At 53.4% G+C, this 18,595-nt stretch overlaps 1 protein-coding gene across 2 annotated transcripts in view; it reads left to right on the top strand.

Moving 5' to 3' along the window:
- The window catches only part of ACOT7 (acyl-CoA thioesterase 7), a 94,752-nt gene that overhangs the window by 34,592 nt on the left and 41,565 nt on the right, over window positions 1-18,595 (top strand). For both annotated transcript variants that reach the window (XM_063105963.1, XM_063105964.1), the window contains exons 3-5: window positions 1,443-1,599; window positions 5,949-6,040; window positions 11,344-11,458. In XM_063105963.1, coding sequence (XP_062962033.1) covers window positions 1,443-1,599; window positions 5,949-6,040; window positions 11,344-11,458 — 364 coding nt within the window. The remainder of the gene's footprint in view (window positions 1-1,442; window positions 1,600-5,948; window positions 6,041-11,343; window positions 11,459-18,595) is intronic.

Raw genomic sequence — 18,595 nt, 5'->3', positions numbered from 1 at the left:
ACATATATCAAAATATTTGTCGCTTGGCCCCAGTAATTAATCTCAAGTACAGAAATCGATTTAAGTGAAAGGACGTCCATCACACAATTGTTTATAATGAGAAGCAATTGGGGTTGACCCAAATCTCTAGCAAAAGATGAATATTCTATTCTATTTAGCCATTAAAACAATTTTGTAGTGGAGTATCGTGAACAGGAAATCATGGAAAAGGGTGAGGAAGCCCTTCATGTATGGCTGTGGTCTGAATGCTTGTGTCACCCCCAAATTCATGTGTTGAAATTCTAACTCCCAAGGTGACGGTGTTAGGATGTGGGGCTTTTGGGAGGTGATTAGGTCATGAGGGTGGAGCCCTCCTGAATGGGATTAGTGCCCTTTTAACAGAGACCCCATAGAGCTCCCTTGTCCCTTCCACCACGTGAGGGCACTCAGAAGGCACCATCTGTGAACCAAAGAGCGGGCCCTCACCAGACACTGAGGCTGCCATGCCTTGATCTTGAACTTCCAGCCCCAGAACTGTGAGAGAGAAATTTGTGTTGTTTATAAGCCACCCAGCTTACGGTATTTTGTTAGAGCAGCCTGAGTAGGCTAGGATGTGTGTAGAGAATCATCTCCAAAGCAGGTTAGGAGAGGAAGCAGAGTGAGCAGCAGCCTGCCACACGTGTCCACCGTTGGGAGCCCACCCTGTGGTGCAGATGCTGTGACTGATCAGACACAGGGTACCGGTGATGCTGGCATCCTGGGTGGCTGGGGGCAGGGTGACTAGAGGCAGACCTGGCACCATATGCCCTTTTGTTTCTTTCGGATTTTGAGTCATGAGAATGGTTTACCTATTTGAAGGATAAATACAATTTAAATTTTAAAAAAAGAATAGTGATTGCAAAGAGCACGTCATAACACAGATTCTTTTTCCCATGTTGAGTGAAAAAAATCAGAATGTGAACATCTATATTTAGTTTTTGCACAACCATATGAGACTAAAACTGTGAAACACAGAGCCAGGCAAATGAACAAGTGAGCCCTTATTCTTAGGAAAAAAGCCTGGAAAGAAAGATCCCAAAATAGCAACTGCGGTTATCTTTGGATGGGAGGAGTGATGTTCCTTCCTCTTTTGACTTTTCTGTATTTCCTAAATTTTCCATAACGAGAACATATGTATCTTTTTCACTTTTTATTAAGCAAGTTTGTTATGCATGCTTATGGTGGAAAAAAGGCACTGGCGTCCCCACCTCTCAGCAGTGGCTTTGAGTGTCCTCTCAGGGGCTTTTCTACATTCCTGTGTTTTTGCATTTAGGAATGTGTGGTGTCAATAAATTGCATTATTCCCATTCTTGGGAACAAAAAGGCAGTTAATGGGGAGCATGTCCAGAGTCGGGGGGCTTGCTGGGCCAGGCCATGCTGGGCCAGGCTGTGCTGGGCTGATGCGTCCCCTCTGGTCCTCACAGGAGCGCTGCGTGGCAGCCCTGGCCCGGGTCGAGCGCACCGACTTCCTGTCACCCATGTGCATTGGCGAGGTGGCTCACGTCAGCGCGGAGATCACCTACACCTCCAAGCACTCTGTGGAAGTCCAGGTCAACGTGATGTCCGAAAACATCCTCACAGGTAGCTTCCAGGTGTTTGTCGCCACGCCACCTTGTCTGGGCACAGTGGCAACAGCGATCACAGTGACAAGGGCAGTGGCCACACGGCAGCTCACGTTTCCGAAGGGCTGACAGTGCACGAGGGGCTGGCCACTTCCCACAGGTGACTTCCCTTAGCTCCCACCCCACCCCCCGTGAGCAGGTACTTGCGTCACCTCATTTTACAGACAGGGAAGTGGCACAGACGGGTTAAGCAGTGAGCCCAAGATCACACACCCAGAGCAGGATTCAAACCCTGGCCTGGCACAGGGAGGTGTTGGTTCTGCAGACGATGCTGCCCACCCGGGCCCCAGAAATGGGCTTAGAGAGAAATTCAGTGGGGCCTCTGCCTCCGGTTTCATTTGGATGTTCTGCTCCTTGGCGGTGGTAACCATGGAAACCCCTCTTCCTCTTCCCACTTGGCTGCTGTGCTGCAGGAGGTGTGGCTGCAGGTCTCCCAGGCTTGCTTGCGCCTTTCCATATCTGGCTGGTGGTGAAGGAAGCCTCTTTGCCCGCCCTGTGGCTGCCACCGCCCCGTCCCAGGCCAGCCCATCCTCTGTGGACACCCCCGTGCACAGGACAGGCTGGGTAGAGTGCTGGCTCAGAGCTGTTTCAGAGGCTCGAGTCTTCTTCCCCACGATGGGTCAGGGGCACAGTTATCCATCTGGAACATTCCAGTGACCTCAGCAGGGTTAGTGATTAGCACCAGCCCAGCTGCAGCACAGCGACGTAGCTGAGTGAGGCCCTGGGGTGGAGGGGTGGTCAGCATGCCTGTTTCTGTGTGACCACGGCCAGAGCTCTGGACGTGGCAGGCGCCTCTGGCATCAGAGAGACCCTTGGATGCTGGTCTCAGGCTGTGGCACCAGAAGGAGTGGCCAGGCCCTCTTCCCACATCAGGGATGGCAGGGTGGAGTCCTTGCAGTAGGAGTCTGGAGATCTCCGTCACCTCCTGGGGGGCCCAGCTCTTCCTCTTCTGGGCTGTGCTGGGATGGGTTCTCTGCTTCTCCCGACCTTGGCGCTTATTTGTAGACAGCCGCTTCTGCAGCATTGTGTTGTGTCGTGGGAGTCAGTAGCTTCAGAGGTGGTGGGAGGGGCTGCTTTACAGACTCCTCACCATGGAAGCCCCTTTTCTGGTACATCAGAAGTCACAGCCCAAGAGGAACCCCCAATGAACAGAGCAGCATCCTCACTGGGATGAGGAGAGAGGCAGGGAGACAGAAAGGTGTTCTCCGACTTTCAAAATGCTTAGGACCCCCTGTCCCCACAACAGACAATAATCCAGCCCAAATGTCAATAGTACCGAGGTGGAGGAACCCAGCCTGGGTTGTGGACTTTCTCTGCCTGGCAGCTTCTGTTGGCTCATAACAGACGTAGCATCGATAATTGAGGGGTGGGGCCGGCCCGTGGCTCACTCGGTAGAGTGCGGTGCTGATAACACCAAGGCCACGGGTTCGGATCCTATATAGGGATGGCCGGTTGGCTCACTGGCTGAGCGTGGTGCTGACAACACCAAGTCAAGGGTTAAGATCCACTTACCGGTCATCTTTTTAAAAAAAAAAAAAAAAAAAAAGATAATTGAGGGGTGAAGGAAGGTCATTGGGGAGGTGGGCTTCTACGCTGAGGGATGGGAAACTGACAGGGCTTTGACTACAGTGCCACGATCTGACATATTTTTAAGGATCCTTCGCACTTGAGGGGTAAGAGTGGACAGAGAGGCAGGAGGCTCTTAACAACAGCCAGTGCTGGCAAGAGAGCGACCCTCTGTCCCGCTGGCAAGGAAGCTTCTTGGCGGCTTTTAGCAACGGGGCCAGGTTGCGGCCTCTGTTCTCTCTCCAGACCTCAGCCTCTTCCCTAGATCATGGGGCCCGGGCAGTGGGGCTTGGAGCCCGAGGGCTGTGGCTTTCCTCCACATCTTGGTCGTCTTGCCCCAGAGCCGCTGCGTAGGGCTGTGCTCAGCCTTCTTACTCTGATGCAGTCTCCCTCTCATCTCTCTCCTTCTCTGCCTCTGTCTCTTGTCTCCATGTCTGCACGGCTGTTTCTCTGTTGGTCTCTCTGTCTCTCTTTCCACATTGAATCTGCATGGATCTCTGTTCTCTCGAGGCCTTTCTCTCTGTCTCTGTGTGTCTCTGCCCATGTGTCCACTGGAAGGTGGGCCTGGGAGGGCCCGGCCTGTGGCTGCCCGGTCCATGTGGTCGCCCCAGCACCAAGACAGCGCTTGGCCCGTTGTGAGCACTCAGCACACCCTTGCGGAATGGGCAGGTTATCTCTGAGGGGGGCAGGCTGAAGACTGGAGTGAGGGGGCAGAGCACATGTGCAGGGCTCTAGCCTGGACAAGGTGGAATCATGAAGCTGTCTGTGGGATGTCTCTCTCCAGGAGGCAGGGTCCCCCTTCTGTGCATCCCCCTCGATGCAGGCTGTCACGAGGCAGCTAGGCGAGCACATGCCCCGGCAGCCTTTGAGACGCTCATTCATCACCGGCGACTGTCAAAATATTAAGCTAACTGGGGTGTGATGGCTGCGAATCGCTCCAGAAAATAACTGGAGCTCTTAGGTTTAAGAGGGATGCCTCCAAAGCTGCAGTTCTCTTTTGATGGTTTTATTAAATAACGGAGAAAGTACAATTAGCATGTTTGCCTTATTTGCTCCACCGTGTGCGTTTAGGTCTGGAAGGCCAATTGGGTTTCCATGGAAACCGGCTTGTCAGGCTGGCTCTGGCTGAGTCCAACAGGAAATCTTTATTCCCAAAAGCAGGTTGTCAGATTCGCTCTCAGTCAAAGTGTGGCGGAAACGTTTCCCCGTGTTATTTGTCTGTGCCTCACAAGTGCAGGGAGCCCGCTGTCCTGATGCTCGTATCCGAGCTGAGCGGTGGACAAGTCCTGGTGTTTGCAGCAGGGCGGGAGCCTCTTGTCAGTTGACCTCCTGGGATTTGACGTGGCGCCTGGGGCTGTTTAGCAAGGAGAAGACAGCTAGGGAAGGCAGGTTAGAGGTAATTGGTAGGCAGGGAGCGCCTCCAGGGGCTTTGGGGGCTGCTGGGGCTCTCCTGCCTCCCCACTTCCTCTGTTATTTCCCACAATTGCACTGTTCTACTCTATGTTGAGAATCTTCCATGTTGAAGAAGCCACTTTTTAAAGGCATCCTTGCAAATACTTCTCTGAAATGACTGGGACCTGGGAGGCCTAGGTCTATGCTCAGAATGGCACTGAATTGCTGTGTGGCCTTGGGTAAACTCCTTAACCTCTCTGGGCTTGGATCCTCCTATACAGGTGAGGGGCGTGGACCAATGACCTCCAGGCTCTTTTAGTGCCAGCAGGTCACAATCCCTTGGCTCTCAGCCCATGTGAGCCTCCCTGCCCAGACAGCCTTGCATGGCTCAGTGGCTGGGCTCAGGCCCCAGGGAGTCAGCAGCCCACAGCCTGTCTTTCGGCACTCAGAAGCTTCTGGATTGGAGCTTTGAGTCAGCTGGCAGCAAATCCAAGTGTCTGGAGGGAAGGAGAGAAGGCTGAGGAAAATTCCTGGGGTGGCGAAGGGGAGGCTTTGATGAGCTCACACCACAGCTCTGTGCGTTGTCTGGGCTTCGGGTGGCTCGGGCGTCCCTCCTCCCCCACCCTCCAGGCCCCTGCGTGAGCACGTCCACGTGGGCTGCCTGTCTCTGCGGACTTCCCTGTCTGACGGGAGTTCTCGGTAGAGATTAGACAGGTAGATGGGTCTTCCGAAGACCTTGCTTGTCTGAGCATTAGGTCAAGTTCCTCAGCAAGGTGTTTTGGAGTTTGACGGTCGTTGTCAGCTGTGAGCTGTTAGGGGAGACCTTAGCCAGCTAGGGAAGTGGGCTCAGCCTGGTGCTCCCCTACCACCACCCTGGCTGGCAGGATGCAGGGGGTCCTTGTACACCTAATTGGCCCTTCCCCTCTGGGAGGCTCATTGAGGCTTAATAGCCAAATTCCCTTTCTGTCAAAACACCAGGAAGATGAGATTGCCTGGAGTCGGGACCCCAGGGGCAAACCCCAAGTTGGGAGGCCCGTATAGCCCCCGGACCACAGCTAAAACCACATGGTTAGAAGTCTTCCAGCTGCCTCTGGAAAGGGGCGCCTGCCCCGGAAGGGGTGGTGTTGGGAGGGGCTGAGATCTGGGTTCTGGCCGGTTGGTGTGGGGGAGCTCATGGATCTCTGGTTCTCTGTCTGCACTCACATTATGGCAGCGACCCTATCCAGGAAGTTGAAAAAGGCCTTGAGGGCTGGGGGCCAGAGAAGGAGGCATTTCAACTACACCTGCCCCATGCCTGGCCACCCTGACTCTCTCCCCAGGGCATCACTCACATGCTTTTCTTCTCTTAAGGTACCAAAAAGCTGACCAATAAGGCCACCCTGTGGTATGTGCCCCTGTCACTGAAGAACGTGGACAAGGTCCTCGAGGTGCCTCCTGTTGTGGTAAGGCGACCCCCTTTCACTGCCCTCTTGGATGCATACAGCGGAGGCCAGGTCACCTCGTATAATGGCAGGAGGCTCATTCAGCCAAGGGGGTGCCCCAGGGTAGCAGCGCTCCGGGGCCACGGCATTAGAGGCAGTGGGTCCCCTGGATGGGTGGGATGCCCAGTCCTGCTTCCAAGGATGTGCCAGTGGGGAGGAGTTGTGTCTGTGCGGGATCCTCTAGTGCGGGTTTGATTCCTGCTGGGAACACGAGTGTGGGCCGGCCCAGAACCTGTGGACATGGGCATCCCTCCACCCCAGAGGACCTTCACATTACGCTTCCTGGCCGGAGTAAAGGCTGGTGACGGGGCCGTGACAGGCGATGTCCTTCTGCCGAGAGTCAGGACCTCCAGGATGCCTGGCCCAGGCCAGCCGCCCCCGACAGCCCCTGCAAGCTGGTGGTTATCTGAATCCTGATGCAGTGGTGTTAAGACATCTCTCGTGTGAGCCTTTTCTCTTTCTTCCTCCTTGTCCCTGCTGGAGTCCGCCTCCTCCTTCTGGGTTGCTCTCATCGTGATTTCACTGAGGGCACAGCGGCTCTGCGTGAACCGAGTTCATTGCGTTCGTTTCTGGGGCCCCGCTGCAGGCAGGCTCTAGCGGCTGGGCCTGCGGAAGCCTGCGGCACGCTCTTATGGGATAAAGCGATTTAATTCCTTCCCTAAAAGTCCTCCCTCGCCTTCTTCTCCTCTGCTGACTTCCTTAGAGATTCCCGGGACAGGTGTGGCCGGCTCCTCCTGAGTCTCGGCCACTGCATCGTCTGAAGGCCTGGCTCGCTGCGCACCCACCTGCCAGCAAAAATCACTTGTAGAGGGAAGCAGCAGAGATCGCGTGGCTCGCAGTGTCTGTCCCTAGGAGGGAGCGTTTTCCTACGGCCGAGCTGTGTGCAGAACACAGCCGACAAGTAATACAGCCGAGCTGGGTTGTTGGGAGTGGCTCCCCACTCCCTGTGCTCGCAGGTGCAGCAGAGAAGCCGGCCACTCCTGTCCCCTCTTGGGTGTCCTCCCCTCCTCTCATGGGGTCCGGCAGGTGCAGGGCCCTTCCCCACTCATGAGAGGCCCTGCTCTTCATCTGCCAGCCTTCCCAGTGGCACTGGGAACCAGAGACAATGGGGACTCCTTCCCTGCTGCTACAGCAGATGTGAGACTGGAGGGGGCTCCCTGAGACTGTCTTCCTGTCATCTCTCCCTGTCCCCAGCTCACGGGCTGGTCCCCCAGGAGGGCAGTCAAGGCCTGGGCGGGGGTGGCTGACTGCTGGGTCCAGATTTTTTTAAAAATTGTAGTGACAGGAATCCTCTCCATGTTTAACGGGAAGGGCAGTTAGACCTCGGGCTGGGTTGGGTTGGGGGCTGCGTCCTTTGGTACCGTAAGAGCAAGGTTGCAGAGATCAGCATCAGCGGATCTGCCAGTCCACATGTGGGGGCAGTGGGCGGACCTTAGCCAGACGGGCCCACGCATCCCACCTGTGTTAGTGTCCCGGGGCTGCTGTTACAGAGTGCCACAGACGGGGTGGCTCTAAAGCAAAGGAAATTTATTCCCTCATTGTTCTGGAGGCCAGAAGTGTGACATCAAGGTGTGGGCAGGGCCCTGCTCTCTCCGAAGGCTGGAAGGAAGGATTCTCCTGTCTCTGCAGTTTCTGGTGGCTACAGGTGTCCCGGTTTGTGGCCGCATCACTCCATTCTCTGTCTTCACATGGTCTGCTCTGCTGTGTTTCCACATGGCCTTCTTACGAGGACACCAGTCCTCGGAGTGAGGGCCCATCCCACTGCTGCGTGACCTCATCTTAACTGCTTCCACCTGCAAAGACCTTATTTCCAAACACGTCCACATTCGGCCGCTCCAGGTGGACGTACATTTTGAGGGGACATTATTCAACCGCCCTGCATTCAGCACCCCAGCCCTGCTCCCTCATGCCCTCCTTCTCTGTCACTCTGCCAGGGGCTTTCCCCGGCTCTGGGCTAGGAGCGACGTGCTGTCGGTTCTCAAGCAGCACTAACTGGGTGGGGTGGGCGGGTGGACCCAAGGAGCAGGAGTAGGTGAGAGGCACAGTGTCCTCTTCAGAAACTACGAGACCCCACGGCCATCTCTCCCTCTGGGCCCTTGGTGTTCAGTTCACCACATCACATTTAAACATTCAAACACAATTATTTTAATTGATATAATTTTCAGATGCTATGAAATTTGGAAGTCTCTAGTAGGCCCGTGTCTGGCTTTGGCATTGTGTGACAGTCTAAGTGGGAAGTGGCTGGACTGAGCCCAGCAGCCGATGCTGCCTCTCTGCTCCTCAGGCCCGTGTGCCCTGAGCACTGGGTCTTTGGCCAGTGGTGGGGAAGGGGGCTCCAGACTCCCATCTCCTGTGGTCTCACTGCAGGGACAGGGCCGCTCACAGCGTTGGCCCTCTGGTCCCTGGCTCTTGGCCCAGTAATGAGCACTCTCCCTCCCACATCCTGGAGGAGTCCCTGGTAGCTTTCTCGTTCCCTTTGTGTAGTGGGTTTGATGAGACATGAACTTGGCCCTCATAGAGGAGTGTGTTGAGACCATTCCACTGAGCTGGGGCAGAGAGCACTGTGGATGGGTGAAGTCGTGAGCTCCCAGCTGCGGTTGCTGCTAAGATTTATCTGAGCTCTCTCCTGCCCACCCCCGTCTCCCGCCCTCCATGCACAAGGCCCACAGAGTATAAACCTCCAGTTGATTTGGAATATAGGTCTGCTGTTTTCATTGGCCGGGCCCAGCCGGAGGCCTGCTTAGGGATCCCGGAAAGCACAGCTTCCTTCTCTGGCTCCAGTGGGTGTTTATGCCCATCTGCTGGCAGCTTGGCCACAAGGCTTTCTCATGTCCTGCCAGTGTCCTCCTGCCAACCTCTTCACAGGCAGCTGCCATTTATTTAAGAAAGCATTCATTTCCTGTAGATATATGTAATATTTATATACACACACATATACATATCCACACACAGACATCACACACGTATACATATAGATGTCTCTATATGTACACACACACACACACACACACACACACACACACACACACACACACACACACACACACACACACACACACACACACACACACACACACACACACACACACACACACACAGAGAGTTTCCTGGATGTGTACATGTCCCTGGAGAAAGCCCGGCTGCCGACCCTGTGCCGTGACAGTCAGTGTAGGACTTTGTCTCCTGTTCCACCTTCTACCCCATTCTGCAGGGGCTGCTGCTTTCTCAGTGCACAGGGATCCTCAGTGGCCCTATGGTGGGAAAAGAGACCACCTTGTGACTGGAGGCGCAGCCCAGCCCTGGAGAGGCTGGAGTGGCATTGGAGGATGGACACTTGGGTTTTCCCCATGTCTACATTGTGCTTGAGTTAAGAAGGTCACAGACCATTGTCTTGGACATTTGGGCAGCACTGTCTGCTGCTTCAGATCATCTGGGTTTGATGACCCCGGGGTGAGTCAGGTGTGTGCAGTGGTCCAGTGGTCTCGTTCCCAGATTTAAAGACAGTGCATGTGAAGAGGCGGGCTTCTCTGTCCTCGTGCCTCGTGTCCAGGACCAGGGCCCTATCCCCTCGCCCTGTGCCCATGGCTCTGACGAGTGCACTGGACACCACAAGGAGTTATTAGACCAGGAAAAAAACCCCAACTCATTAAAAGGCATTTCTCGAGTAAACTGAAGGCACCGATTTTACTGGGTAGACACAGCACAAACTCTACTCTTGCAGGCATTACTTTGAATGGTGAAACATTGGGAAATAGTTTATTTACGGATGAAAAGATTAAATTATCCACTGCAACTTAACACATTCCCCATGGTTTGTTTCTTTTGAACAAACCCTCCACTCCCTTCTCAGCCTTTTTTGAAGATGTGTTCTTGAGCCAAAGAAGATGGGTAATTAAGCCCTGGAGTGGCGTTCAGGCCTGTACAGTTTGGGAGCTGAGCCATGAGCAGGAAAATTGGGACATTTAAAACCGGCTTTTGAAAGAAGGTCTAAAAACTGCTGCCTGAATGGATTTGCTTAGGTCAGAGGAGCTTCAGTGGGGGTGGAGAGGAGTCCAGAGGGGCTCTGATTCTGTGGTTCACACAAGCTCAGCCAGAATTTTTTTTTTTTTTTTGTGGCTGGCACAGGGATCTGAACCTGTGACCTTTGTGTTACAAGGCTGTGCTCTAACCAACTGAGCTAACCAGCCAGCCCCCAGCCAGATGTTGGTTGAATGAATGAAAGATCAGAAGCCGAAGCTGACCACAAGGGGATGTCCAGACGTGGTCAGAGGGAAGCTTGGGCTGAGGGGCAGGGGACTGGCTCTGGGGACAGGAGGGCAGTGGATAGACACAGGGCCTGTGGCCCTGGCCTGGGGCCAGTAAGCAGGACCCCCCTCTGAGAGGTCCCATGGAGAGGGAGTACAGGAAGTGGGCACAAGAGGGCAATCGAGCCATTGCTGTTATGTCAGAGAAATTAACATCCCCCGATGTGCCAAGACACAGGAGCTTTGATTTTTGTGCTGTGTTTGGTATTCACCTTTATTTTAATTTTGTGAGTAAAGACACCCGTGATCCGTTAGGAGAGCCTCGGGGGGCTGCAGTAGCTTTGGTCACCCGTCCCCTACAAATATGCAGCCTGTTCCTTTAGCCAAGGGTCAGCACAGCAGGCTCCTAGTGTCGGGGCACTCAGGGAACCTGCTCTCCTGTGGCCTTGGGATTCTGTCGTTTTGTCCTAGGAAGGACTGGGATAGGTGCAGAAAGATAAGAAGTGGCTGAGGATGGTCAGTATGACAGCATTTTGACAGTGAAACGTGGGAACAAGCTACACTCCCATGCATGATGGATTGTTCTATAAGTTACTGTACACTGGTGCAGTGAGGCAATGCAGCACTGTTGCTTTTAAGCTCCACACAGAGCATGATAGAACTTCTTATGTGTTTGCAAGCATAAAAGCAATTCCAGGAAGCAATTCCAAGCTGTTGACCCAGGTTATCTCTGGGGAGTGAGACTGTAATGCAATTTTTACCTTCTTTGTAATCTTATCACTTATATTAAATATATGGGAGTGCTTCAAAACGTTTATGGAAAGATTTATATGTTTTTATTCTATTCGTCCACAAACTTCTTGAAGTACCCTCATATATTATCAGAAAAAGGAATAGATAGTTCCAATTACAAAAATCTAGCCCACAGCCCTGAGCCTGGGAGGCTGTGGCCATGCCCGGCAGTGGAGGAAGGCTGTGTCCCCGCCGTGGGCCTGACCCTGTGTCTGTGGTTTCCTGCAGTATTCCCGGCAGGAGCAGGAGGAGGAGGGTCGGAAGCGGTATGAAGCCCAGAAGCTGGAGCGCATGGAGACCAAGTGGAGGAATGGGGACATTGTGCAGCCTGTCCTTAACCCAGGTAAGAGCAGTGAGGGTGGGGCTGACATGCCACGGCAGGTGTGTTCCCCGCCATCAGCTCGTACGAGTCAGGAACGTGGCTGGTTCATGGTCGACCTCCTTTTGGGTCTCCTGGAACTAGGCTCTCAGGTTTCCTGGAGGAGGACTGTCCCTTTACCTTACCCTGAGCCATGCAATCCCCTTCCCAGGATCCCAGGTGACAGTGAGAATGTGACATGAGCGAACTCCGTGAGTCCCAGGAGGCACCACCATGCATAGGGCCCTGTCGCCTCGGCAGAAACGCATGCCGTTTTATGGAGAATTCGTTTTTGTTGTATCTTTCCCCCAAGTTCGCTCAGGAGCTTGTTTTTGATGGGGTTTCTAGCTCATGGCAGCAGCTGTTTAAGTGTCTTCTCAGGCAGGTGTTTGACCTGCTGGGTGGCCACAGGCTCTGTGGTGCACGGGGATTTACTCACAGCATCGTGACCTTCCACTTGCTTCCAGTCCATGTGGTCCAGCATTAACAAAGTGTCCATCCAGACCCAAACATATGGGTTATGGGATGTTTTCCCTCAAGAAAGGGTTTCCACACCGAACTCCCCTGGTTCACAGGACAATTCAGAGCAGGGGTCTCATGGGGGTCTGCCTGGTACCATGCATGACCCCTCTCCTTCTGCACACACGATGATCACATTTTGATATTGTTGAGAGGATTCTTTCTAGAAGATTCTTTCTAGAAGATTGTCTGTGCTTTTCTGCCTCACTTGCAATGGTCTGCCCTCCTCGTGATACACATGTTTTCCATGCTGGGTTCCACAGGGCAACTGTGGGGCTAACTGGGGAGGGTTTGCTGCCCCCTGCCAGTTCCTCAGGGCCCTGGATGTGGCGTGCCTGAGCGCCTCATGTGGCTTTCTCTAAGTTCCAGCTCCACCCTGGGCGGCTGTCTGAGGACCTGCCCCGGTAATCGCTTTTTCTCTCCTGATGTTGCTGCTCCGATGTGCCTGTGCCATGGGCTCCTAGCCCTGCCCGAGAGGTGCTGGCTTCTGCTAATATGGACTCAGGACGTTGTCCCGGCCGCCTGCCTGGCTTCAGTCCACATCTGGCACCGCAGGGGACCATGCACCCCCAGCACGTGTGCACACTGGGCCATGGTCTTGGCTTAGCCCTGTTGTGCGGCGGACGTGTGCTCACTTTCTCGGTGGCGTCCTTCGAGTGTGTAGCAGGAGTCCGCACATCCTTCTGTCTCAGCTTCGTCTCTCCCTTAGCCTCCATCCTTGACCTGCCAAAAGCAGAACCGCGGTGCCTCAGGCCAGGGGGACTGCGGAGGTTGGTTTCTTCAGTGCTGGTAAAACTTTTAAGTTGGCTTCTTTTCACCTGTGCCTTTCAACACACACCAAAGAAAAAGAGAGACGAGAAAGGAAAAGAAAGAAAAAATTAACTGGTGTTAATTAAATTAACTGACACTGGTGTGTGCCAGTGTCTGTAGAAAGAATGTTGCTGTTTCAAGGAAACGCCAATGAAGTGTAGTATGTCTTAAAAAGAAAATACGGAAATGACTTTACTAACATGCTAATACTCAGACAGGCCTGGGGATCTCTTGTGATGACTTGGGGGTGTCAAGTCCCTGTCATGTGCAAGGCTCTGGGGCACAGGCCGCAGGCAGTGACCACAGGCCCTGGGCTCTGCTTTTGGGCGGGCAGCCCAGCGGCAGGTCAGACAGAGGCAACGAGGACTGTGATGTGACCTGAGGGGAGGTGTCTCTCAGGAAGGTGCCAGCACAGTGCTCAGCGTGTTCCTGGGGGAGAGAAGCTAGAGGGGGATTGAATGGTGGTTCCCCCGCCAGAAGACATGTCCATGTCCAAATCCTGGAACCTGTGAATGGATCCTTAAGTGGAAAAAGGGTCATTGCAGATGTAATTAAATTAAGGATCTTGAGATGAGGAGTGCATCCTGGATTACCCAGGTGGCCCTAGATCCAATGGCAAGTGTCCTTATAAGAGACGGAAGAGGAGAAGACAGTGTGTAGGCCAATAGCAGGGAAAGAGGGCAGTGGAGGAGAGCTGCTGGGTGGCAGGCGAGAGCTGTCTGGGCTTTCCGTGGAGGTTCCTGGGGAGGGCTTGGGGTGGAAGCCAGACCGCGGTGGCTAGGGCAGCACCATGGCCTGTCTCTGGCTTTGAGAACCGTGAGATCAATTCCTGCTGCCCTCCTTTGACTGACCGCCTGGGAAACTAAAATTACTCGGGGTTTTCAATTAGTTTAAATTCCTTTACTCATGAGATTATTTTTCATTTGCTATCTTCCATTTGATTGTAAATCTGATACGTAGTATTTTTCAGAATCTATTATTCTCCAATGACGTTAATCAAAGGTGGCATTCTGAATCTCAGGTTTCTTGATAGATTTTTACGTGCTTTTATTTTTACTTTTCTGTGTTTTACAAAAATGCATCTTCCTTGGATGATTGGATTAGAGACTCAGGCTTTTAAACGCTTCTTAAGGATGTTGCTTACCTGTTCTTTCCTCAATCTTTGGAATACATCCTGCATTTCTGACTTCAGTTTCCTAGTAGAACTGGCATCGCCTTGGCATGAACAGCCAGGGATGGGCTTGTCTGGGATCAGCCTGGTCTCCTGTGTGGTAGCTCAGCCTGAGCAAGTCAGGCTTGGCAAGGGTGGCCGTGTCCGCAGGGAACGGCAGCTCAGGGGAGAAGGGTGTGCATTTGGCATTGAGGGTCTTTCTAACAGGCAGAACACACGCTGCCCCTTCCTGGGGGAGGACCCCCCTATCCGTGGGGGGCAGGTTTGGCCTTTGACTGCCTCTCTCCCAGCCCTTAGTCCCCATGCCTACCTGTCTCAAATCATCCCCCCAATATGAAACCAGCACTAGGTTTCAGACTGTTGCCTAGCAACTTCCACGAGGGGCCAACCTGTCTTGCAGGTGTCTTCTCTGAGGGTCTGTGAGTTCTGTACAAGACATTTGTCCTCACTGTTTTTTCCATCCAGCAAGAGAAAATACAGTTACCTTGAGCTCATCTGATTCATGGCTATCAATTGTCCAGCTTTGGCCATGTAGGGACCACTTGGTCATACGACCATCTGTTTACAGGGCTGGCGGGTTTATGACAAAATCAGCTCTTTCTCAGATGCGCGTTCACACGCCTGTCTATTCCTTGGCCCTTTGGTTGGAAACGGTGTTCCCTTCCAAGTCTGGCCCACTGCCAGTGCAGCTGTGGCTTGCAGTCACCCGGCCCCCTGGTCGTGGTTGAGATCTGCCCTCCTGGGGTCAGGCAGTGCTCTAGCCAACCCCCCAGGCAGTTCTTCTCTGAGCCATCTGTGAGAGTGCAAAGGCTGGTGAGCCTGGCCTGTCCATCCCCATGTCTCTGGCCATGTGGCCAGGCCCACAGTCCTGTTCCCGTCAGCACTGGTCGGGGGGCATGGCTTGAGGGAGGCAGGAGAGGACCAGGGAGGAAAGTAGGTTCTGGAGTTGTTCTGCCTGGCTTTGAGTCCCAACTGTGCTGTCTCTGTGGGGACTTCACCTCCCTGTCCCTCACTTTCCTCAGCTGGAAACAGATGATGAAACCACTCAAATCATAGGTTGAGGTGATGGGATGATAAAATGCACATGGAGCATGCAAATAGCCTCTGTTGCATAGAACAGTCCCAGAAAAGGTGATTTTGTGTTTGTTTATGCCATGTAAAACCTTGCCCATTGCTACCCTGGGGACCTGACTCTGGTTCCCCACACCATTTTGAAAACGCAGGGTCAAAGGTGAGGCACTCTGTTAGTCAAGGTCATGGTAGCTGCTGCAGCAGACAAACCCTGAAATCCTAGTGCATAACTCAGTAGAGGCTTATTTCTTGCTTAAGTAAAGTTCAAATCGGGTTTTCCTAATCCAAGGTGGACTGCCTCCAAATGATGGGGATTCTGGGATTCAGGCCCCTTCGGTCTTGTTGCTCCTCTACCTTTAATAGGTAGCTTTGGAGGTTACCGTGGAAGGGGACAGAACAGGGAGGCTCCCGTGTTTGAGGTTTGTATGGGTCAGGCCTGGAAGGGTGTGTAGCTCCTATCCTCAGCCCTGTGGCAGGACAAGAGGGGCATTCGCACACAGCCCTGCAGAGGAGCCTGGTAAACATGGGCCAGCTGTGTGCAGAGGAGGGTGGGACAGGGTTGCTGATCAGTTAGTCATCTCTGCCTGGTCTTGCCCTACAGTCCACAAATCCCTGTTTCATTCTTTGCACACCCTCAAGGGTGACCACCCAAAATCCTGTCCAGCCACCACGCCGACCTCAAAGCATCTTGGGTCATGTGCAGTCTTCTCCGACAGATTTACGTGCAATACCTCGTGTTCCTGCAACCACTAGACTAGAAAGACACGTTATCTGCACTCGCACCCGTTCTGTAGTGGGGGAAGAGGGAGCAGAACAGACACACTCATCTGGGAGAGGGAAGAACGGGGGCTGCCCAGGAGCCCCTGATCCAAGCAGTGATGGATCCCGCCAGGGCCTGAAGCTGTGGCCATGCGGGATGGTCCTGGAACAGACCCGGATTCTGGTCTTGGGGAGGAATTCCACGGCCCCTGCCTCTGCCGTCTGGAAGGTTCTTTCCTGTCTGTTGTCCTGCATGGCCTCATCTGAAGTGGACTCTGGGAATGGCGCTCATGGCCCACCTTCTGCTTGTCTAAGTTTGGGGACCCAGAGGTTACTTTAAGCCTTGAACAGAGAAAAGCTTCTTTAGTCCAGGCAGATTTGATCCCCTCATAAACTTAGTCGGCATCTGATCTGGTGGCTTCCAATCAGTTCCAGCGGCAGCTACCACATCCCCGCCTTCTTTCCAGGTGCAGTTCTCAAGCTGGTGCATTCTGTTACTTTCTCACCCCTGCCCCGCCAGGCACACTTGGGTGGGAAAACCACATCTTTATCTGAGTTTTGACACAAGGCTGGGACTTAATGGGCATTTGATCTCAATGTCTTCCTCAGTCGCTGGGTCTAGAAGCGACAGGCTTTTCCAGCCTTTTTTTTTTTTTTTTTTTTTTTTTAAAGATGACCAGTAAGGGGATCTTAACCCTTGACTTGGTGTTGTTAGCAACACGCTCTCCCAAGTGAGCTAACCGGCCATCCCTATATAGGGATCCGAACCCTTGGCTTTGGTGTTATCAGCACCACACTCTCCCAAGTGAGCTGTGGGCCGGCTCTTTTTCCAGTCTTTTAAAGTCCCAAATTTCCAGACTCTGTTCACTTTCAGTTCTGCTTACAAACTGGCCAGTTTTTTCTTGAGATCATTTCTTTCTTAACCTGTCTTGTCAAGAAGAAAAAAATTTAGGCTCACACTGGCTCTGGCTCTTTTCAGCCCCTTCCCTGAGCTCAGTAGGCATGTATTTATTGTGACCGTATGTTCTGCCTTTAAGCCAGGGTGTCCCCTTTGACTCTAGACAGAAAGGCTTTCATTTGGCCAGCGCCCCACTTCTTGTACCAGTTTCTATATTTGTTATGACAACACTAGCAGCTGTCACAGATAACTCCCCAAATCTCTGTGGCTTGACCCTGTATGCACTCAGGCCCTTTCACATATTCCCTTGGTTCACCTAAGACGCAGAACATGCCAGAACACAGAGAGGCCCTCACAGGATGATGGTTCCTTTCCTCAGGAAGGGTCTGACCTGGGGGCTAGGAACCAGACACGAGAAGAAAACAGACCCTGCCCCTACCCTGCAGAGCCCCGTGGAGCTGTGGTTCACGGCCAGGGAAGGTGGGCTTGGGGGTGCGTGTATGGGTGTGTTTTCCTTCCCACGAGAAGTCTGGTGCTTCTGCTTATTAAAAGCTCCTCACTGCATGTTCTAAGAACTCTCCATTCTTACATGTGGCTTAACCTGTATTTCTAAAACTACCACAGAGCAGTGGGGCGCCTCTTGGACTCGGGAGTCTCAGTTATTTCAAACCGCTCGTCATTTGAACATGTAGGTATTTGGTGTGACAGGTTTTTGTATGCAATTTCACTTAACTTTGAAATTTTTTAAAAATTCTTTTTTCATCCTCCACATGCAATTCTCTTAGCTGGCCAAGCAGTTCCTGATATTGGGCCAAATTTGAGGTTTTTGGTTTCTGTTCATACTCAAAAATAGTTGTTTTTATGTCTTTTACGAGCAGAACACGGAGCAGACAAAGGCAGCGTAGAGAAGCCCTCGGTGTGCTGCGGGGCCTTTGTCCTCTCAGCCCGCCCTGCTGCACGGGGAGCCTGAAGGCCAGTTGGTTCTTTGAGATCAGGGATGTTGTGGGCCGGGCAGCGTTGGCCAGGGCATTTCTCTGATGGCTGTGGTGGGCAAAGGGACTTTGTCAGTGTCCTTTGTGGCTCCTTGGCTGTGCCCCTCCATCCCATCTCCCCAGACAGGGAGGGCCTGGGGCATCCAGGGGGCCCCCGAGGCAGGCCATAGGCACGGCCCCAGCTGGGTGTGTGCTAACAACCAGCAGTGACGTTAACTGCACGCTAGGGGCTTTGCCCCTGATCTTTTGCACTTCTGAGGACAATTAGGACTGGGGAGAGCTGGAGAGGCAGGAGGGTCCTGGCCTTCTCAGAGCCTTACTTCCCATTGTATGTAGCGTTTTGGGATGCACTGAATTACCCTGAGGCCCAATGCAGTCTTGGATACTCTAGGCTGTCTTTGGACACCTCCTGGGAGGCCCGCACTGAAGTGGTGGCTGAGAGAACCGTCATCCTCCCTGGGGTCGAAGCCACAGGTGGTCTGAACTGCCTGCAGCCCAGCACACGCCTGGGCACCTAGGAGCTCCTTCCCGGGAGCCTCCGGTTTGCCCATGTGCCCCTCACTCAGAGGTGTCAGTGGTGGCTGTTGGTTGGTTGTAAGATAGTGTCTTTGCATCCCAGCCCCAGAGGGTCGCAGACTCAAGGACCTCAAGCAGTCCATCCAGAAGGGTGGGCTGGATGGTGAAGTCCCCAGGACGGGGCTTCTCGGGAGGGAATCCTCTGCTCTGCCCCCGACTCCATAACAGGCTCCTCCTAACTACTCTCCTTGGCACGAGGGTTTGCCCTGGGCAGAGCCCAAGGAAGGAAGGAGGGACCGCATGTGGCAGCCGACACTCATGCACACAGTGTCCGGGGAAGAAGGCAAGGCGGGCAGGCCAATCATCAGAAGCCCCTGGTGATTGGG

The sequence above is a fragment of the Cynocephalus volans genome, chromosome 8 (assembly GCF_027409185.1).
Source record: "Cynocephalus volans isolate mCynVol1 chromosome 8, mCynVol1.pri, whole genome shotgun sequence".
In the NCBI taxonomy this organism is placed as follows: Eukaryota; Metazoa; Chordata; class Mammalia; order Dermoptera; family Cynocephalidae; genus Cynocephalus; species Cynocephalus volans.
The sequence above is the reverse complement of the archived record's forward strand: the minus strand, read 5'-3'. Positions and strand labels throughout refer to the sequence as shown.